Here is a 22,929-nt window from a genome sequence, read left to right as displayed (position 1 = left end):
TTGTGCAGCGTTCTTCTTTGGACAATCAGCTCCAGCGGCTCCAGAGTTACTCCAAGCACAGAACCAGCTTTCTTGATCAGTTTGTTGTTTCTCTTCATGTCTCTGGTTCTGATGCTACTACCCCAGCAGATGGCTGCAAAGCTGACTGCACTCTCCACAACAGACTTATAAAAGATATGCAACATCTTGGTGCAGACGTTAAACGATCTCAGCTTCCTTAAGAAGTCAAGTCTGCTTTGACCTTTCTTATAGATGTATTCGGTGTTGCATTTCCAGTCCAGTTTGTTGTCCAGCTGAACTGGATAACTGGATAATGGATAGCCTAGCAAATGGATAAAACAATTTGCATGGTGATTGCCAGGATTAGTATCTATTCCATTTAGAATATCAGAAAGACAGATAAACTTTATTTGTAATTTGATTTGATTTGTTTGGAAGTTTTATTGAAGTGTAAAGTGCATTTGAACATCCCCGCTAACCAAATTTTTAAATCATGTAACATCATATATAAAAGCTAAGCAAATTTTCCAGTGTCAGTAAAAGGCCTCACTGCTTCCTTCATTATTCCATACTATGTATCGGGAACATTGGACTATTCTTTAAATGAAGGAAATGAGATCATATCTTGGCCATTTTCTTTATTCACACTCTCTTTAATTTTCCCAATGTGTGTTTGTGTGCGTGCATTTTATTATTATAGCAATTAGGGATGCACCAATACCGATATCAGTATTAGCTATTACAGATATTCCAATTTCAGATATCTGTATTGGATCGGAACTCCCAAAAAGGTGGATCGGTGCATCCCTAATTGCAATGCATCTGTGATGATAAGACCAACAATCATCAAACAACACTTAAGTACTGTGCAGAATTGTATTTTTTAGCCACTTATTTTATCACACTTTGTACAGTACCATGGTTTAGTCACATTGAAGCCCAATATATGATTCACCAACAAGGAATACATACAACTAAAAATACACCACTTCCAGCTACTACATTTAAATGCTGCTCATATGTGACAGCATCTATTAATCTGTAAACTCATTGCAGTTTAAATGCAACTTGATTTTTTCATACGTCTACATTTCTGCAACCACATGTCTATTTGTTTCAGCTCCATATTTTTTTCTAGTTATAACTATGTCTCCTCTCTTGATTGTTGTCACCCACAAAGAGAAACTTTGCCTTCTTATAAGCTTCTGTTTGTGACTAATAGTGGTATTTGGCGCCGCCTATCGGTGAACTGTGAGACACATAGAACATAATGTATTTTTGAGAGATTGGATATACAGTCGCTACGTCCTCCACTCCCACTGACTGGTAAAAACTCGTGAGCTGTCATCTACAAGTCCTGAATCTTCTTATAACGCACTTTCATTGGGACAAGGGTGTGAATACTGTCCGTGAACATGCTGTTAAATGTTATCTAAAACAATTGGATGCTGCTACTCGGCTAGCGAGCTTTAGCAGCTTGCGCAGCCTCTGCGGAGGTCAAGTGTACTCAGCAGGACCGTGATAATGTGTCGCTGCGTGGTAAGTTACCCTAATGACTCATCTGAATTGAGTGGGAAATATTCAGGTTTTAGGCTCTGCACGCTCGTTGACAGATAACTTGTTGTGTGTACAGTGATTAGTGAGGATGAGGAGCCGCAGTAACTCTGGAGTGAGGCTGGACGGCTATGCCAGGCTGGTCCAAGAGACGATCCTGTGTCATCAGGTGAGTCTAGATAAGACAGAGTGCAGGAGACAAGGTAGTGCAGTGAAGTGAGGTATTTTTACAGTGGTGCTAAAACTAATTTAGCAGAAGAATATTAGGGCCCTGATTAAAGAAAACAAACAAACAAACAAAAAAAACAAACAAAAAAACAACCAGTATCACCCACATTTTCTCAGATTAACTGTACGTTTAGGAAATTATCATCCCACCAAAATACTAGAATATTTACTTTAGTTATAACTCTTACCATGATATATTATCACTTAATCCTAAATACATTTAAAATATTTTGATGTATCTTGTTGGTTACATTTTGTTTTAATAAACATCCCAAAGAAAATATGCATTAACACAGGAAAGTGCAGGGAAGTTTTGTAAGGTTGACTAGTATTAGCTCTGTAATTAGATAAGGAACTAAACTAAACCAGATCTAGACCTTTTTCTGCGCCATAGCAGTTCAGGACAGGAATATAATTTTGCGTAAAAATGACAGAAATATATCCTTCAAGACTGGAACTTTTATTAACCCCTTTATGCATCATGTTCACTCATCTGGACAACTATTTAAAGGCTGTTTTCCAGTATATTCACAAGTGAGGATGGTATACTTGCAATTTTGCCACTTCAGTGGACATTAGTAGAGTTACCCAACACACAGCCACTCACTGAAGAATAAACAAATATAGTATAAAATTTAACATATACACATACAATAATTACCAACTTTACCTTGATGATAAATAGGACAAGACAATTATACTAGTCCATATTTATAGAATAGTTCAATTCTATAAATATGACATGTATTATTTTATAATTTATTTCTATATAATAGATAAAATAAACTAAATAAAAAGTCAAATAATGTTTTAGACAAAGACAAAGAAAAGTGTTTCTGTACAAAGTAAAATATTGCATAAAAAATGTGGCATTGATTTTTTAATAATTCTTGCATCAGAGGGGAGATTTACTATTATAGCTTTATGGAAGTTAACAAACTTAACACCTAAATGAAGTTTCTATAGTTGGGTAACAGGTGAAAATGTGTCTTAATATGTATTTAAGTGTAAAGTAAGAAGAACTTAAAACAGCAAAACTACTGTTTCTACTGGAGTACACTGTGTCCATTTAGTTAAATTCTTCACCATAATCTACAGTAAGAGTTGTTTTAGCTTGTGTGTGTGTTTTTTTTTTTTTTATATCTCCATTATGTTTTCGTAGATATGCAGACGTTTTTTTAACTCACATGGGTAAAGGTTCAGCTTACACAGCTGACGAGAAATAAACAAAGTGTGAGCAAAGTTCAGCCTCTGGAATAAGCTGAGGTCTGGGAAGCAATGCACCTTTATCTCTCAGCTCTTGAGTTCCTATTGACACGCAGTCAGTGACTCATTCATTCATTCATTTTCCAAACCGCTTATTCCAATTCAGGGTCGCGGGGAAGCTGGAGCCTATCCCAGCTGGCTTTGGGCGACAGGCAGGGTACACCCTGGACAGCTCGCCAGTCCATCGCAGGGCCACACACAGAGAGACGAACAACCACACTCACACTCACCTAGGGGCAATTTAGAGTGACCAATTAACCTATCATGCATGTGTTTGGATGGTGGGAGGAAGCCGGAGTACCTGGAGAGAACCCACGCATATACGGGGAGAACATGCAAACTCCACACAGAAAGGCCACTGACCAAACCAGCCAAGGATCAAACCAGTGACCTTCTTGCTGTGAGGCCACAGTGCTAACCACTGTGCCACCGTGCAGCCCAATCTGAAATGTTATTCTTTATTATTATTTTATTTGATAGTGTACTTATAAATATGTTTTTTACTAAATTTACACTTCACCACTGAGCTGGATTGGAGTAACAACAAGGCGGTGTATAAATAGTAAAACAAAAGGTAAACCAGAAAAGTCAGAAAATCAGCTGCTACGCCTGCAAAGAAACAGTAAACATCCTAAAGCCTCTAAGAAAAACACAACAATCATCAGAAACACCTCCGGGAAGAAAAACTTTAAAATCCATGAACAACAATGAACACACCAGCAACAAGTATATGTGTGTATGTGTGCAGGTACAGATGTGTGTGTGTGTGTATGTGTGTCTGTGTGTATCTGTGTTTACAAAATACTAGGGGTGAGTTGTGTGAAGTGATCTTGTAAATGCAACTGCACCACTTTCCAAGGATCAGATGATAGAAACCAAGAGGGCCTCAAGCACTGGGCAGCCAGCATTTTCCATGAGCTCAGAACTGTGACAGCCCCCCCACCGCAATAGCTACATGCTCACCCAAGAGGAGGCAGAGGAAGGCCACAGCCAGAGCCCCCACCTCCAAGGAGTGTGGACCCTGGGGCAGCGGTCCACCAGCTCAGGGGGAACGGAACCCACCTAAAGAACCACCCACCACCCCAGAGACAGTCTGGTTCAACACTTGATCCTAGACAGCCACCCACTGTGTGTTGGCGACCGTCCCAGTGCCCCAGCCAAGGACCCTAGAGACCACAATGCCACCCAACCCCCAAACTCACCCATCCCTCTAAAACTCATTCACCAGGCCCATCTCAATCCATCACACAACTCCAAGCCCATACCCCAAACTCAACCCTCCCCAGCTAACCCATCCCTTCCACATTCCCATCCACCCCCATGTCGCCAACCCAAGCTGTTCCAGGACTTAACCTCTAGAGGGCAGCAAGCCCTGCACAGCTACATTAACAGACAGCCATCCACGCCCCCACCTCATCCAGTATTGTACTGATCTATACTGTATATTAACCATGAGTGTGTTTTCTTTATTCAGAACCCAGTGACAGGACTTCTCCCTGCTAGTATCCAGAAGAAGGATGCCTGGGTGAGGGACAATGTGTACAGTGTCCTGGCGGTATGGGGGCTGGGCATGGCCTACCGCAAGAATGCAGATCGTGATGAAGACAAGGCCAAGGCCTATGAACTGGAGCAGGTGTGTTTGTTACAGATAGGGAGGGCTAATAAGTACACAAAGGCCTGTTTGCTTTGCTTGTTTTGTCGGGTTTAATATTTAAGAAAGAAAAAAAAAGGAGCTTTTGTTGCCACATTGTCCTTTGTACAGTAGAGGAGGTTATGTTGCTGGTGTTAAAGTATAAACGGCCTCATATAACGGCTGTATCGTGGTTACACTGCACTCTGCTTCTAATAAACAGTTTATGAGCAAACCTGTATGTTTGCTTTATGAAATTATATCACCTGAAGTTAAGTTGGAGGGCAGTTTAGAAGTTTTTGTTCTTTTACAAATGATGTTAAATTTGCAGCACAGTTGATATAATGAACTGAAAAATATCACGCATGATGATGCTCTTCTGGCAAATCGCTGTTTGTAAGAACACATTCAAAGGTTGTTTTTTTTTTTGTTTAAAAACACAATATTTAGAGTCGTTTTTCTCTTTCTTGAAGCGTTTATTAAAATAATGGTTCCTCTATCAATTGTTGATATTTACTGCCTGTCAGTGGAAAAAACAACATTTAATCCAGTCTCTGTCTAAATCCAATGAATTGTAGCGCAGAGTCTTTTCAGCCTCTCACCAAGATTTATTAACACACTGCTGTTTTATCGATTTCTGTTTTGTTTTGATATGATGCTGAGGGCGGGGTTGGGGTTGTTGACCGTCCACCAGGACTGTATTTTGCTCACCATGTCTGGTAGATGAATTGTATCACAAATAAAAGAAACAGCATTTTTTGCAAGAGAAAAAGAAAAAAAAACCCACACATATCGCTTTAAGGTCTTGTAACTTTGAGATGTTTTTCAGATTCCCTTTACAATGGTCATCTAATAATAAAATGATTTTTACAGCTCTTCTTTTAACCCTAGAACACTAAAATTGAGTGATTTTGACTAACAACTTGTGTTTCGTTAGTGTTCTATGATTAACCATCTTTGTTCTTATTAAATTCTTATTATTTGGTGGAGTAATCTTCTGCAAGATGCCCTTACCCTGCTGAAAATCACTGCCTCTGTAATGAGTCTGAAAATACCTGATTAATATTAAAAACTCTTCTTTGCAGAATCATACAATAAGAGTTTGCTGGACTACAAATATTTTATTATTTTGATTAGAATTCTGATTAGTTTAATTTATTCTGTTTTTCTGTTTGCTGGCAGAGTGTGGTGAAACTGATGCAAGGGCTTCTGCAGTGCATGATGAGACAGGTAACAAACATCCACCTTTCAGGCTTACATGTTCCCTTTTTCCCATTTTTACAGTACACTCTGTATAATCAAATCAGCTATAAGCCTGTGGTCTTTGTTTTGCATAAAATGTGACATGTAGTTTTTATATCTGCAAAAAATGCTAAACTGCAATTTGACTGCAGAAACACTTTTTCCAAGAATCAGTTTTTTAAGGAAGTTTTTTTATTCAATGCCCTGAGTTCCTCTCAGAGCATTAGTCACCAGTGGAGTATTTTTTTAAATTTTATTATATATTTTATAATATTCAGCTATGTGTCTTAGTTATCTCACAATTGACCTCATGTAAAATCAATTGTCATGAAGTTGTACTGCAGGGAAAGATGTTGTTCATGAGGACACTACATAATACATAACATTATTTGGTGGTGGAATGTGTTTGTGAACAAATGAAAAGAGAGAGAGTCCATCTTTCTAAGACTACAGTAAATTCAGTTTTAAACTGATTTTGAGTGAACTAAGATGAAGGGTACTTCCTGCTTCAAACGGCTGTGTGCTACCCTTAAAGATGTGGATAAAAGACTAAAAATATAGAAACAAACCATCGCAGTGTAGTGTTCAACTCTTATTTGTGTCCTGAGACACAAATAAGAATACCTACGACTTCATAGAAATGTTTACCATTTACAGATTTTGAGGTATTACATATAGTCTTCTCCTGTTGGTCATTAATCTTGTTTCTTAGCTTTCAGAGTAAATACAGAAGGCTCCAAGCTGATCTTATCGTTTAGCTCCTTAAAAAAAGCTCTGCATGTTTATATTATGTATCATTCTTTTGGTTCAAATGTAAACTCCCATTCATGTGAAAGAGCTGACATATTAGAAAATAAGACAATAAATGATATTGTGTCAAAGCTCTTCTTTAGAAAAGCCCTTTTCTAAAAAGATCTTTGAAAGATCTTAGTTTGTTTTCTGGCTGATTTTCATTTCAGTCCATGTGCATGACTTGCATTTTTCAACCAACAAGATTGTTCCCAAAGAGGTATTCACTGAAAATTTGGCATATGTCAGCTTGGTGAGCAGTGTGTCAGGACAGACACAAAGAGGTCTGAAAAAACATCATCTGTAGCACCTAAAGAGTATCGAAAAGTGATTTCCTTAAGAAAAAAAGATAAAGTCTAGCTAAGACTTAACATATGCCTAATGAGATGCATATGGACCTTCACTAGAATTAGTCTCCATTGACATATCAAGAAAGCCTCTTTAAGGAAGAGCTGCAGAAAAAAAAAGACAGATTTAGGGCCAAATTACATAAGAAGTGGACTGAAACAGAGTGAGGAGAATGATAGCTATAGCCATAGCAATTTAATCTTTCAAGCTTCCACTGCCTTATAATGAAGATAAGATGATGATGCCAAGTTCTCAAAATGGTCTGAAAATGGAGTAGTCATCAGAGGGTCACACAGAAAATAGACTTCATCTGCTGCTGAGATAGAAATAGATTACTCTTCATGCTTTATTAGCACTGTGTAACTTTTGTTTACACCCCATACAGTCCTATAAAGTGTAAAACAGAAACAGGCCTAAAGCAGTCAAACTGGACTCGCTTTGTGAAAATACTCCTTTAAACGTTTTTCCTTCTTTTTTTTTTTTTTCAAGAGTTTGACATTTTATAACCATGCTAATCTGCTCAGTTACATAACATCAAATTGAAACAGCTTAATTAAAGCCCTCTGGGTATTTAAGCTTGATGTTGTTTATGCAGCTGTTGCAGTTGGATTATGTAAGCAAAAAAATTTGTGCATCAAGAAAGAAAAAAGTCTGAATAATTGCCAGATATAGGAATCAAAACCAGTGCTCCTAACCAGTGCTTATAGGTCAGTTCATCTCTTTTCCCTTTGACTTCAATCACCTTGACTGTCATCATAATCTTCACATTTTTAACTCGTTTGAAGAAAAAAAACAACTTCTTTTATTGTTTTCAGGTTGAAAAGGTGGAAAAGTTCAAACACACCCAGAGTACAAAGGACTGTTTGCATGCCAAATATGAAACTTCCACCTGTGCCACAGTGGTCAGGGATGACCAGTGGGGCCACCTCCAGGTGGACGCCACCTCCATCTACTTGCTGATGCTGGCACAGATGACAGCCTCAGGTGCAGCCGTTGTGCAGAGTGGAATGTCACGCTGAAATAAAACTAAAAAGCACCAAATTGAGATGTTTTCTCCCCTTTGTCATACAGGTCTTCGTATCATCTCCAACCTCGATGAAGTAGCCTTTATCCAAAACTTGGTCTTCTACATCGAAGCAGCATACAAAGTAGCGGTGAGAACCATTTTTTAAAGTTTTATTTTTTTATTTTATTTTGTTAAAGCATTGTTTTAAATTAAAAATAAGTATGAGATTGTTGACTTACAGTACTGGATTAAAAACAGAAAATGTTGAAGATTCAAGAGCCATTTATTTTCTACTCCTATAGGATTATGGGATGTGGGAGCGAGGGGACAAGACCAACCAGGGCATCCCAGAGCTCAATGGCAGCTCTGTAGGAATGGCCAAAGTACAGGAGTTTTTTTTTTGTTTTTATTATTATTAGCATACTTAATAAACTTTGGATGAAAAAAAAAAAAAATCAATGTAAAGTGTGTTTTTGTGCATGAACTTAGGTATTAATATGTTGCAGGCAGCTTTGGAGGCCATAGATGAGTTGGATCTGTTTGGTGCCCACGGTGGGCCGAAGTCAGTAATCCATGTTTTGCCTGATGAGGTGGAGCACTGTCAGGTAGTGCTGAATTAAGCTATAGCCATCTTAGCATGAATTAACTCACTATGTTGGCACAGTCAACATGTTCATGCATGTTCCCTCAGGCTATCCTGTGCTCCATGCTGCCAAGGGCCTCAACGTCAAAGGAGATAGATGCTGGTCTTCTGTCTGTTATTTCCTTCCCTGCGTTTGCTGTAGAGGACGCTGACTTGGTGGCCATCACTAAGTCAGATATCATAAGCAAGCTGCAGGTACGGTCTAAGATACTTGAGCTATGCAGTAAACACTTTTTCTTTGTACCGTTGGCCATCAGACTTTACAGTCCACGGTGGTTTTATTTCAGGGTCGCTACGGTTGCTGTCGCTTCATCAGGGATGGATATCATTGTCCTAAAGAAGTAATATAATCTGTTATCTGGTTATTCAAGATTTTAAATGCTGAGATTTCTAATGGAAGCTTAGGTGTCATTTGATGTTTTTTTTTCTGTCACTAGGATCCAACTCGTCTCCACTACGACCCCGCAGAGCTCAAGCTGTTTGAGAACATAGAATGCGAATGGCCTGTGTTCTGGACTTATCTCATCCTGGACGGTATCTTTGCTGGAGATCATCTGCAGGTAAGAAAATAAAACACATTGGTTTATTCAGGTTATTCTGTAGTATTTTTGTATGTGGTTCATGTGTTATTCAGGCCAAGGATGTATCTGTGTATAGGAGAAATTCTAGATGTTAAAGCCATTTGCTGAGGTCGCTGCTACTAGCTCTGACGGACTCAAATTTATATCTACTTAGAAGTTCTTGTCACATTTCTTAAGAAGACAGATATGTACTTGGTGTATTGGGCAAACTATAACTAACCAAGTACAAATATGGTCACTCTTTTGTGAGACAACAGTACTCAAAATGTTTCTATCACATCTTTCTTTCATACACTTCCAGCTGCAGTCACAGAGGATTGTTGCCACTGTAAGTGACTTTACTACTGCTGTAAAATTGAATAAGTACATTCTTTATACAGGTGCAGGAGTACCGTGAGGCACTGGAAGGCATTTTGATCAGAGGAAAGAATGGCATCAAACTTATGCCTGAACTTTACGCTGTACCACTTGACAAGGTATTTTACTTAACAGCACTTCTACAAAATGAAGCCAATGCACTCTTACAGGTGTATGCTGGTGTTGTATAATTGGATAGTATATATATATATATATATTTATATATATATATATATATATATATATATAAATTTTATATATATATATATATAAAAAAAAATTGACAAAATAGTCCAAAGAGACTTTATAAAATAAGTCTTCATGAGATTAACTCTTTGCAGAATACTAAACAGTTATGTGTTGACTATGATCTGCAGGCATGTCAGATGTGTACAGATTTGTTTACTTGCTGTGACAGGAATCACACAAGTGTTAGTTTTCAACACAGAATGAAAATATTCTCAGGTGGAGGAGGAGTGTAGCAGTCCTCACACCGTGGAGAGACTGGCCATGGGGCAGCTGCCGCACATGTGGGGACAGTCGCTTTACATCTTGGGGTGTCTTCTGGCTGAGGTAGTGACAGAACACAGCCTGAAAAAACTTCTTTGTTTTTATAATCATGTGCATTTTTGATCCATTTGTCTGCCGTGTTAGTCTGATAACACTTGGTCATTGTTTCAATTAGAACAAAGGCGACAATATGTTGCTAGGTTACAGTAAAGCTACATGGCTCATGCTGCCTGTAGAAATATACACATACAGTAAATATAACAATCCTCCCCCTCTGTTTTTCCCTTTCTGCCTGGATTTTAGGGATTTTTGGCCCCAGGAGAGATAGATCCTCTCAATAGGAGGTTTTCCACAAGCTTCAAGCCGGATGTTGTGGTACAAGGTGGGTAGTTAGTTTAATACATTCAAATGACTGAAATCACTACCAAAAATAGGGTGGGGTGTGTGTGTGTGTGTGGTGTTGGTGCTGGTGCTGGTGGTGATGGTAGTGAGGGTATCTAAACAATTGTATATAAACAAAAAGCTTAAATCTTCTCTTTTATGACAACAAAGCTTTTTTTTGTCTAATTTAAAGGACAGGAACCACACAGTCAAAAAATATCTCACCATCAGAGTTAAAGTGAACACAGCTCTTTTCTTTTTATATTGGTCTGTTGTTTGCGATACACATATATGTATATCCTCACACCTTATGTATTTTCCATCTGTGTGTCAGTTTGTGTTGTAGCAGAGTCAGAGGAGATCCAGGAGCTGTTAAGAGATCTTGGGATTGTGGTTCAGACAATGTCAGAAGTTCTGCCAATCAGGATCATGCCTGCTCGCATCCTGAGCCACATTTATGTCCGTCTGGGTAAAGAAGTGCTATTTTCCTCATACTGAAGCTCCTTGTGTGTGTCAGTAGAAGTAATAACGGTTGCCATTACATTAGGAAACTGCAAGAAGCTGGGTTTGAGTGGAAGGCCTTATAGACACATAGGAGTACTGGGAACATCCAAATTCTATGAGATCAGAAATCACTCCTACATTTTCACCCCTCAGGTACACCACCATTAAAATGAGATATTGTGATATTCAGAATTACAGTGATCATGTTTTGTAACAAAAAAGTGTGTGTGTGTGTGTGTGTGTGTAGTCACTTACCTTTCTCTGTCCTCACTGTCTCCCTGCTCAGTTTCTGGATCAACACCACTTCTATCTGGCGCTGGACAACCAAATGATTGTGGAGATGTTACGAACAGAGTTGGCCTATCTCTCTTCTTGCTGGAGGATGACAGGACGACCCACACTGACCTTTCCCATCACACGGAGCATGTTAGGTACAAAATCTACACTCCCTCAAAACCAGTTCATTCATTCATTCATTCATTCATTCATTTACCCAACCGCTTAGTCCGATTAAGGGACGTGGAGGGTGTTAAATTTAGTATTGTAAAATTGAAAGACAATGCAAGAAGCACAACATTTTTTTCCTTTTTTAGACATAACTTAAGGTAAATGACTAACTTACTACCACCCTCAGTCCTTCACACACCAAAGGAACCGAATATTGGGGCTCAGAGATGATGCCCACTGACTTGAATGATTTTTTCTTTGTACTAATGACCATGTTTCAAATGTTTATTTAAGGGAAAATCATTACAAGTTAATTAGGGAGTGGTATGGATATCAGATTAGTTGGAAATAGATATTGTAAAAGTAGAAAATTTTTATTTTAATCAGTGTATACCATTAACATTTAAACTAAGTTATAAAAAAAAGAGAAAAAAGATGAGTGAAATAAGCTCATTCTTCAACCTTTGCCTTCTTGTTCTTCAGAATTGCACATTTAATTAATTTTATTATTGATATAATAGTAAAAGCAGTGCATCTTTTATTGTATGTAGCCGTGCTGTGCTTTCAGGTTCGTTTAACTGCGTTTGTTTTCTTTTCATGACCAGTTGAAGAAGGAGATGCAGTTGATCCGTGTATCGTAGCAACACTCTGGAAACTACAGGATGGCTATTTTGCTGGAGCAAGGTGTGTATTTCCTTCTGTAACATAAAATCATGGGCATGTGTTTAGACTGCTGTAACTTAAGATCTAATGTGGGTTTTTGTGCTGGCTTCTTCAGGGTGCAGATGTCAGATCTCTCCAGCGTCCAGACCACTTCATTTCACACCCGCCTCACCTTCCTGGATGATGATAGCTTATTGGAGGATGAGGAAGATGAAGAAGAGGAAGACGACAGGGAGTATGGACAGGAATATGTCACATATGGGACCTCAGAGAATAACCGTAAGTCACTAGCACTGTGTTCCTCTCTTTCAAGTTTTACTTTATTATTAACATTTAAACTGTGAGCAAATGTTGTGTTTGGGTTTCTAACAGAGGGCTCAAAGGATGTGTTTGACCAGTACCTCAAGCAGCTCCTCCACAGCACCACTACCAAGTGTCATCTTCCTCCCATCCAGAAGGGTCATCACCACGTCTTCAGTGCTGAACACACCACAAGAGACATCCTGTCTTTCATGGCTCAGGTTCAGGGCCTCAACTTACCCAGTGAGTTTTTAAGGTGTAATGAATAAGTGTTTAACAACATTTCATACTATCACAGTGATATCATTTATTAGAAAAATTGGAAATGAAAAAAGTGGGAAAATATGATCAAAAATAATTCTGGTTAAGATCCTTAAAATTACTGAGGTGTGAATTTATTCATTGTAGTTATTGGTTGTTGTAAATTAGTTTCCAGCTTGTTTATGGTTTCATTGTTGTTGGATGACTTTCACATTAGATGCACAAGCTAGACTTTGTTTTAATAAGCGTGCATTTTGCAGAGTCTTCCATGTATCTTCCTGTGACACCGGTCATGCACAAGCACCGCAGATCTCTCAATCTTCTTGAAGTTCCACATCCTCAGTCGGGCCTGCATGCAAAGCAGCACAAAGTAGGTGAAGCAGATAATTCCACAAGCAACCCCATGTGTCCTCTGAGTGAGTCTGTCCAACACCGGCATTCTCTCTGAAGCACCACAGTGTTGCTGACCTGCACCTGCCTCGAGATTCTCAGGGCAACACAGACTTTGCAGCGTTGGTAAGGCAGCTTAAAGAGTGTCCCACTCTGCAGGACCAGGCTGACATCCTCTACATTCTCTACGTTATGAAGTATTCACATTAAAACAAAACTACAACACAGCAGTAGCTGTTTTTCTTTTTATGATTAACTTCTCCATGTGTGTTTTTTTCTCCCGATCAGAGGAGCTGATTGGGTGGTGGAGTTGTCGGGCCCTGGGCAGGGTGGCATCAGTGTGCGTTTGCTGTTGGAAGAGTTGTACATACAAGCCGGAGCTTGCAAAGAGTGGGGGCTCATCAGATATATCTCTGGAATACTAAGCAAGAGAGTGGAGGTCCTTGCTGAGGTCAGTGAGAAATTATTGTGCAAACGAGTGGATTAGACATATAGATATAAAATATAAGCTTCCTATAGATAAGCTTTGGTGTCTGATGTGTTCAAATTAGAAGTGATAAAAAAAGGCATCTGTATATAGAAATATGTTGACCTAAACAAAGATTATCAATGAAAGAAAATCACCACAGCAGCAATCAACAAACATGTAGCTGCAAAAGAAAACTGTTATGAGTATGTTAGGCTTGAACAATATGAGGGAAAAAATCTAATTGTGATTTTAACACTAATATTGGGAATGTGATATGGTTAAAGATTCATTCATTCACTCATTCATTCATTCATTCATTACTTTGTTTTCTTAACCAGTTAGTCCAATTAAGGTTTGCAGGGAAGCTGGAGCCTGTCCCAGCAATCACTGGGCGAGAGGCGGGGTACACACTGGACAGGTCACCAGTTAAAGATTTAATATAATAAGAATAATAAGATTAGATATTATAAGAATTTTAAAATTCAAGCTTCTGTGTTGTGTTTTTCCAGAAAAAGATTTTTTAATATAAGATGGAGGAATATCTAAATAAGGCTGAAACAAGGACGTCAAGTTGAAATATGAATAGCTTCCTTACAAACTACAAGATGCAAGCTGTGGCCAAAACACTGAAGCCTGAAGGTTACACATCTTCTAAAAACAGGTTTATGCTTTGTTCTTGTGGTAAAAACCAAAAAGTTTACAGAACAGCAGGTAATTTCTCTCATACTAGTGCATACACTCCAACCAGCAGAGAACGCATATCAGACAACATGAAGCTTCAACTACCTGAGAATCAGATAGAAATCCATTTTTTTTTAATCATCCAGGCAGGTGTGGATGGAAACACTCGTGTTATGCTGAGGTTTTTATGTCCATCACCCAGCTCAACAAACTGAAACAGTTGTCATTGTGGTCATTTCTGAGCCATGTTATGGATCAATGTGTCTCGCTCATTTGAGAATATGAGGAGGAAGAGTAGCTCATACTTTCGCCACAGTTTCGCACAAATGCGGATTTACTCTGCCCTCTCTGTTCTGCAGTTGCCTCTTCTGCCACCCCCCCCCCTCATGAATGAAACACAATGCAAAATTTGATGTAAACATATTTGAGACTCAGAGTGAGCAGAATAATGGCCTGATGCATCTTTTTACCCTCAAAAAGAGCATCCTACTGTCGTACAAGAAAGTAGACAGGACATACATCTGAAGTGGTTGGATTTGTAAAACCGTGGACGTTTCAGGTTGGAATATCACACTTGTGATTTGCTGATCACAATGGCTTATAGGGGTGGGAAAATCAAATCGAAAAATAGAATATTGGGATATTTTGCTTCACAATTTTGAAATGTATTTTTTTGTTAAAAAGTCGATTTTAAAATTGTGAAGCAAAAAATAAATAAAAAAAATCCCTGATAAAATTTTTGTCATTTTTATTGTTTTTATTGATCTTTTTACTTGTCTTTTTGGGCATTATAGCAGCAGAATGAGGGTCTGGCTACTGTGTTGTTTTTTCCTAATTGAAATCAAGGAAAATGACCAGCAAAAAAAGTTTTGTACATTTTATTTTTGTTTTTTAGTCTACAAAAATTAGCAATATCGAGGAATTGTGATAATCGCAATTTAAATCGAATCAGCACCCAAAAAAATCGGAATCGAATTGGGACAAAAGTATATTGTCACGGCCCTTATGGCTTATATTGCAATATCAATTTTAAAACGATTAATCAGTCAGCACAGAGTGTATTTGTTCTTTAAATGGTTGCTATAATTAACTAAAACTTAGATGAAACACTGAAGCTCTGTGGAGCTGACCTGAGGCAGCCTGGATGCCGAGGTCAGATTGTGAGTTGTTATCTGTGATGGCAATTGAAAGGAAGTTCCCAAGTATGAGCTTATTCATGTTTACTACAATTTTAAGGTTTGTTTGTGGTTGAGAATTCCATATGTGTGCAAACATCCACTATCCTTCGTGCCTTTGTGTACACCCCTGCACAAGCTGTTCTGTTCTGGCAAATATGCCATCTGACCTACTTCTCTCTAGTGCTGTAATCTTGGATGCCCTAATTTTTCTTTTAAATCTAATCATGTTACCGAGTCACTTCCTGTAAACCAAATTTGTTGTGTGATATTTCACTTTTTCCCACAATACTATTATAAAACATAACAGTAAATACCAGAGGTCTCAGCAAGAAAGGCTACAACAGACAAAAACAACTGCTTCAGCAGATAATCTTTATTAAAGAAAGCTTGACTTTCTTTACAGACTTTTTTGATTTTGATATAAATTTATTCAAGTCAAGATGTGTTTTGAGTTTCACAAGTTGTGAATTCTTTATATTACTTGCTCACACAGACAACTGTTAGATTTACATAAACACACCTTATAATTCCTACTTGATGCGCCACAAGTTACTGAGCATGTGACACTGAGTGGAACCACAAGGTCACGAAGAGCCTGAGGAGCATCATCATATTAGAAAATATCTATTACCTATCTATAAAAATCCTGAACAAGTTTGCAAATAAGAATTAATCACCATATGGGAACAAAAGCTAAAAAACTCTGAATTGTTTAACAATGTTTATATGTTTCATCTGAATCAGATGTTAATGCAAGTAGTGTCTATGTCTTGTGATTAAAACAACCAAACATACCAAATATTTTCATTTACATGATTTCTTCCTTTTCTGTTTGTTTTCATTTCAGGCCTGCACAGATCTGATTTCCCATCACAAGCAGCTGACTGTTGGCCTTCCTCCTGAACCCAGGGAAAGAGTGATCACAGTGTAAGTTGTTCATGTAGCTAAAGATAGTTGATGTGTTCTTTTCAAACTTTTACTCACCAGTTAAACACATAAACTTTTTTTTTTCCAAATTGTTTCTTCCCAGTCCACTTCCTCCTGAGGAATTAAACACTCTCATATATGAAGCCAGTGGTCAGGACATCAGTATAGCTGTTCTTACCCAGGTTAACCTTTTGGTCCCATAACACAATTTTGAGAAATTTATGGTACACTTATGACCGATTTGTGTTTATCTTCAGGAAATCATGGTCTACCTAGCCATGTACGTTCGCTCCCAGCCTGCTCTGTTTGGAGACATGCTCCGACTCAGGATAGGACTCATCATGCAAGTCATGGCTACTGAGCTGGCTCGCAGCCTGCACTGTTCTGGTAGGAAACACAAACACTCACAGACACAAAAACACACGAAGTAACAGTAACAAAAATAATCATTTACAGCTATTTATTGGAAAAACAAAACCGTGGTGTCTTTGTAGGAGAGGAGGCATCTGAGAGTTTAATGAGCCTAAGTCCATTTGGCATGAAGAACCTACTTCATCACATCCTCAGTGGAAAAGAGTTTGGGGTTGAGCGAAGCAGTGAGTATTTCCCCTTTTTTATAGATTATGTTTGGTGCCAGTTGTTAGTTGGCCAGTTCCATACCTGGTCATCTATTGATTAATTAAACTAGTTTAATATGACATATTTGTGAGTGAATAAAGCGTTTTAACTCTATTTGTAAGTGTGTACTTGTGTAGGGTAAAAGAAGTAGCTTTCTGACGGAGAACCGTAGAGGCTCATCTTGCCAGAAATTGATACAAAACCATCTCAAAAGAGTTTGGACTGTAACTAGTCTACTGTTAGACAGATTGTACATAGAAATAGGGAAAATTGAGAGCCCATTGTTACACTATACAGGATAAGTCAACAAACCAAAATTTCCCCCAGAACAAGGTGTATGGTGTATGGAGTGGTTAAAAGAAACAAATATTAGCAACTAATGGGCTACAGTACTGGATAATGTTACCAACAAGGAGTTCAGTAGCACACTGAGCAACACTGACTGTTGGGGAAATGTTTAATAGACAGATGAGGCCAAATATGATTTTTTTTTTTTTTTTAAATTGATGTTCCTTTCATTGTAGTATGACAAAAGCAACAAAAATCAGAAATATTAGCAAGAATTAAACCATTTCTTTTTTTTCTTACTTTTATAAATTTATTTCATCAGTGCGCCCAATCCAGTCCACAGCCACGAGTCCTGCAATCTCTATCCATGAACTGGGCCATACAGGAGCCACCAAGACTGAACGTACAGGAATACACAAGTTAAAGAGTGAGATAAAACAGGTGTGAAGCACAAATCAAAGATTAAACTGGATTAAATGATCTATCTATCTATCTATCTATCTATCTATCTATCTATCTATCTATCTATCTATCTATCTTTTATAGCTAGCTAGCTAGCTAGCTATAATTAGCTATCTTGCTAATTAAATAGCTAGCTAAATAGCTAAATGCAAATGCTTAGAGGGCTAGCTACATAATTGTTTTATTTAACTTTCTGTATATCTGAGGACAGATTAACACTGTTATTGCTTTTGATTGCAGCTGGATGACTCTCGGCCTGTCAGTGTGGGTTGGCTTTGATAATATCAAGCATGTGACTGTTTCTAACCTCGGTCTAAACAATCAAACCGCCGGCTAAATCCTATTCAGAAACCATTCAATTGCTATTAACATGTTAACTGGAGTGACTTTCTTCATCACAAATCAGTAGGAGAACATGCTTTGCTACTCTTCATGTGTCACTCACTGATTGTCAGCGTCACAAATGTGTGTGATTCTTTTTTATTTGTCGAAGAACATCGCACTTGATTTAACCTTTCTCTAAATTTATTAACTTTTTAACAAACCTTGATCTTAATTAAGCTGCTTTTCTGTAGCCTGTCCTCATGACTCATTTTATTACAGTTGTCACAACATATATCCTGGAACGGCATGTTTTTTTTTTTTCCAAAAGCTCTTTTTTGGCATCAGTCATGTGCAAGTCTGCAGTATGAGATCCATGTAAACCTTCTCATAATATCCTTTGTCATGTGTCATCCATATTCATATGTAGATCTTCAGTGGCAGTCTTTCCTTGAGTAGCAATGTCACTTCTCCGCGCTCTACGGTAAACCATTTCATCTCTCCTGTTGCACTTAGGGTATTGTCAAAATGTAGTTAGAAATGTAGTAACATATGCTTGAGGGCCTTTCATTCAAGCATAGGATACTACATGAATTTCATGTTTCATTTAGATACTGTTGCCATTTATTTTGCTATATTGAAGGATAAGATTGGCATTGTTTTGTAGTGTTACTATTATGAAGACTAAAATTATACTAAGCTTGGACCTTCCAAAGAGTTTTGTCTGAGCTGCTACAGCCAGTAACAGCTAGTACGCCTGTCTTTTGTACATTTTTAAAAAAGAAGCATGCAGTGAGAACCTCAGCATGCCTGGTGTTTCAAATTCTAAGGTACAGATGTTTGTTTGCTGTGATGAAACTACAATGTTTATAAAACATAACGGCTTAAACCAAAACATCTTATACGTTTAACTATGTACATCCTATCTGACAAGTTCCTGCACATCTGAGGCCCTATCTAAGCTTGCATTCAATGATAAACCATTGATAGATCTTTGGTCAGTAAGATTAAATTCAACTCTATATAGATGTTTAAGGACCTTATTGGGTCTCATTTGAAAATTAAATCAAATTTTATTTGTAAATAGATAAATTTATCTAGTGCTATAGTGCTAACCACTATGGCACCGCGCAGCCCCATATCAATCAAATTAAATCAAATCAATTCAAATCAATTCAATTCAATTCAATTCAATTCAATTCAATTCAATTCAATTCAATTCAATTCAAATCAAATCAAATCAAATCAAATCAAATCAAATCAATTTAATTCAATACAATAAACAAGCAGCCACTCCCTAAATTAAAACTCACATTTGAGTAAATTAAAATTATGACAATGTTAAGTTTACACTTGACAGTAATGTTTGTTTAGTCTACAGACAGACTCAATCCATGTCAGGAATACAGAACCAGTTCTACATGATATCAAGTGGAAGATTTTCAGCTTCATGAATTTATTAAATAAAGATGCAGGAGTCACAATCAAACTGATATGAAGAAAAACAACATTGGAAGTGTTTGACATAATGCAGCATGTGACCTGAAGTGAACTTTTATATTTTGGAAAGTAATTTGATAAAGCACAAGCTGCAACAGTCAGTATTTGCTTTTTTGATTGTAGTTTTCGTGCTTGTCATGCAATTATTGACAAGCCAAAAACATACAGTGATAGCAGTCTTGTCCTTTAATATCTGCTGCAGTGTCTTGTTTTGCATTAAATGCTGCATGAACTGTCATCATAGATATGTTAAAATGGTTATTTTGGGAGACAGAGAGTGTATATCCAACCTGTATAAACTATTAAACTTGTCAGTACACAGTATCTACTGTTAGGACTGCCAAATTGGATCTGTAGTGGAAAGGTCCGGTCTCAATCAAAAACTCTGAACTCATGTTAGACATGAGCTCTAACATGAGTTCAGTCTTGTTGGGGAAAAAAGCTGCAGCTCACAATAATGTTGTGCAGATGCTACTGACAAGTGCAATGGTCTCAAATACATTTTAAATTAATGGAGAAAGGTTGGAATCAGCACTGTGGTCTGTCGGCCCTGTTTATTAATCACAGCGTTGCAGTAGCCCCTCCACACCCAGTGGGATCTTGTCCCCAGTGGGTCATGGTCCTGGAGATGGACAGCTGCACTGGGAGGAGAGACAAGGCCAGTGGCTGAGGAGACGCCGGCTGGATGGAGCTATCAACAGAGTCCCTATGGGTTTCTACCAGAAAGTGTGGAAGATCCTGCAGAAGTGCCATGGCCTGTCCATCGATGGATATGTTTTGCCCTCTTCCACCACAAGAGAGGTAACATATTTCTGCTGAAGCTAGAATTTTAGCTGTGTGCGTGGATGTGTGTTTAATTGTCCTTTGTGCAGATGACAGCTGGAGAGATCAAGTTTGCAGTGCAGGTGGAGTCTGTCCTGAACCACGTCCCTCAGCCAGAGTATCGACAGCTGCTTGTGGAGACTGTAATGGTTCTGGGCCTGGTGGCTGATGTAGATGTGGACAACATTGGTGGTGTTATCCATGTGGATCGCATTTTGCATTTGGCCAATGACCTTTTCATCAATGACCAGGCAAGATATAAATGATCATGTTTCATTGCATGTAATTGTGCATTACATCGAAGCTCACTCTGTTCTACCGTTGCATCTTCAGATTTCCCACAGTGCCAGTGATTATTTCCTTGAGAAGGACCCAGCGACTGGCATTTGCAACTTTTTTTATGACAGTGCCCCAAGTGGCAGCTACGGCACCATGACCTATCTTTCCAAGGCGGTGATTACATATGTCCAAGACTTCCTGCCAAGTTCCAGCTGCCTGATGCAATAAAGAAAGAAGAGTTTTGTGTCATGCTGTCACCGATGGACTCTAGATATACCTTAAACATCTTAACAAGCATTTTTTAGTAACTGAAAGATTAACCGTCCAAAGTCCAGCAAAGCTTCCAGTTATCAGCTTCTGTGGTGCTTATAAATCCTTACTCTTCAAACTGTAGCATTCATGTACTGCTGTGACATCACAGCATCAGCAGCTGATGCCGAACTCTATGAAATGCCTTTTGTCCTCATGAGTGTTTTGTTCATCATGCAGCTCAAATGCATGTGGAAGACTTGTATTCTGCTGTATTTCAATAAGAAATTTGCAAGCATACTGTATAAGTGCATCTTTGTGTTCTTGGATAATATTGACAGTTATTTGGCTTATAATTTATCTTGAATTTTATAATTTATTTTAGAATTGAGTTTTACTAAACCCTTTAAATATCAGTTTGAAGGTTTAAATATGAATTTATATTTTGATATTTGCACACTAATTAGTTCTCTGTACTAAATAAATTAAATTATGTTATATATATATGTGTGTATACATATATATGTATATATATATATATATATAGAGAGAGAGAGAGAGAGAGAGAGAGACAGAGAGCGAGAGAGAGAGAGATAGATATATATTTATACACAGAGAGATTTTGTTTCCTAAAATGACCTTGGCCTCAAACATGACAGCATGCAGGTTCTGTATGATTTTGTGTCCATTGTACTGAAACTTGCTTGTAAATTCTTGTGACATTGTAACCGCGTTAACCTAAATGGAGACTTGTTTTTTCCTCTAACAGGAATATTTTTTGTTGTTGTCTGTGTGTATTGTGTGTCCTTTACAGTGAATGCAAATGTTTCTATTTGTATGTTTCTGAATGTCACCTCATGGGTGTCATTTCCTTTCAACATTACCTTAGCATGCCAAGGGTTCATTTTTCCGTATGCTACCTTTCAGCGGAACTCTGTTTAATGTGCTAAAGTTACATTCAATGACCTACAAAAGTGAGTATGTTAACAGCTGAGTGGTTTTAGACATTTGCTATTAACCTGAGATGTTTATTGTAAAAATAAAAGGATAATTATTAACTTAAATGGAGTGGTCCTTATATTCACGTTTACTCTAAAACAAATAACAGTACTGAGACACAATAGGGCCCCTAGGGGGCGACAGAGACGGGAGAAAACAGTTAAGCAGAATGGCAAAACATTTGTGCTTTAGAGCTGCAAGTTTAAATCAGTGTCTTAATATATGTGCAAGATATGCATTATTTGTCCATTCTTTTCCGCTTGCTGCAATATTTCAAGATCTCTTTATAATAAATACTAACTGTTCAGGAGAAGGTATGTCTTCTTTAAACACTTTATCCTCCTTATTTTTGAAGGTTCAATAAGTTTTCTTTTTCTTAATTCAGTCATGTGGAAGTGGGGGTCACGAACCCCTGCATATGCTACCTTGTGGGTTATAGCTCAAAAAGTCAGAGAACCATTATACCAAGGAAACTTAAATAAGTGAAGGCCTTAATATATAACAATATTCAAGATTAACTGGTTACAGGTTAATCTGTATGTTGGAAAAGATGTTCCTGCAGGCCAAAGAGATCAGTGGTGAGATCACCAGTTCAGCTATCCAAAATCAGGCTGCAAGCATATCTCTTTAAATGACAAGTCATTAGGATTTTAAAACTATTTAACAGTTTATTATACTGTTGGGGCACCTTTTATAGAAGTAAAATAAACAAAGACCACCTGATTCATTAGACTGCATAGTCTCAGTCTTCTGTAGGACATCTCCTCATTATGGTCTAACTCATCCATGACAGTCAGGGTGATATTAGACATATGGATGATTATTTTTATAAGAACTCAGCTGAACATGGAACCTTTGGATAATCCAATGTAAGTTCATAAAGATTTTACAACAATTTTTACAAAGAATTTCATTTTTAATTGGACAAAGTAAGCAGAATAAATACACAAACTATTAGTACATGACTAACGATTCTATTTTGTCAGTGACTGAAAACAACTAACTGACTGTAAGTCTCTGTATCAAACCCATATAG

General features: G+C 37.8%; 1 protein-coding gene across 3 annotated transcripts; it reads left to right on the top strand.

Annotated features, from left to right (window-relative positions):
* Window positions 1-1,293: 1,293 nt before the first annotated feature.
* phka2 (phosphorylase kinase, alpha 2 (liver)) lies at window positions 1,294-21,958 on the top strand. Of its 3 annotated transcripts, XM_079247391.1 has the most exons (33): window positions 1,294-1,539; window positions 1,634-1,723; window positions 4,523-4,681; window positions 5,861-5,908; window positions 7,873-8,041; window positions 8,129-8,211; window positions 8,366-8,446; window positions 8,570-8,668; window positions 8,755-8,901; window positions 8,994-9,047; window positions 9,144-9,266; window positions 9,668-9,763; window positions 10,110-10,217; window positions 10,458-10,536; window positions 10,870-11,004; window positions 11,083-11,192; window positions 11,326-11,470; window positions 12,092-12,170; window positions 12,265-12,428; window positions 12,522-12,692; window positions 12,971-13,080; window positions 13,161-13,297; window positions 13,389-13,551; window positions 16,276-16,355; window positions 16,459-16,537; window positions 16,613-16,742; window positions 16,850-16,951; window positions 17,584-17,702; window positions 17,964-17,987; window positions 18,475-18,528; window positions 20,112-20,345; window positions 20,417-20,617; window positions 20,700-21,958. In XM_079247391.1, exons 2-33 carry the CDS (start codon window positions 1,646-1,648, stop codon window positions 20,871-20,873), a joined length of 3,735 nt encoding a protein of 1,244 aa, XP_079103517.1. In that variant the 5' UTR covers window positions 1,294-1,539; window positions 1,634-1,645; the 3' UTR covers window positions 20,874-21,958. The 3 variants fall into 3 exon arrangements, with proteins under 3 accessions (XP_079103517.1, XP_079103518.1, XP_079103519.1); XM_079247392.1 differs by lacking the exon at window positions 17,964-17,987; XM_079247393.1 differs by lacking the exons at window positions 17,964-17,987; window positions 18,475-18,528.
* Window positions 21,959-22,929: the final 971 nt, after the last annotated feature.

Source organism: Telmatherina bonti (genome assembly GCF_933228915.1).
Source record: "Telmatherina bonti genome assembly, chromosome: 1".
In the NCBI taxonomy this organism is placed as follows: domain Eukaryota; kingdom Metazoa; phylum Chordata; class Actinopteri; order Atheriniformes; family Telmatherinidae; genus Telmatherina; species Telmatherina bonti.
Note: the sequence above shows the minus strand (reverse complement) of the source record. Positions and strands in the feature narration are given on the sequence as shown.

What these genes read in the sequence shown, in the direction of transcription:
- phka2 (XM_079247391.1), top strand. Translation starts at nt 1,646, where the DNA reads ATGAGGAGCCGCAGTAACTCTGGAGTGAGGCTGGACGGCTATGCCAGG. An exon ending in AGACGATCCTGTGTCATCAG is followed by an intron (nt 1,724 to 4,522) that starts GTGAGTCTAGAT and finishes TTCTTTATTCAG; the next exon opens with AACCCAGTGACAGGACTTCT. An exon ending in CCACATTTATGTCCGTCTGG is followed by an intron (nt 11,005 to 11,082) that starts GTAAAGAAGTGC and finishes CCATTACATTAG; the next exon opens with GAAACTGCAAGAAGCTGGGT.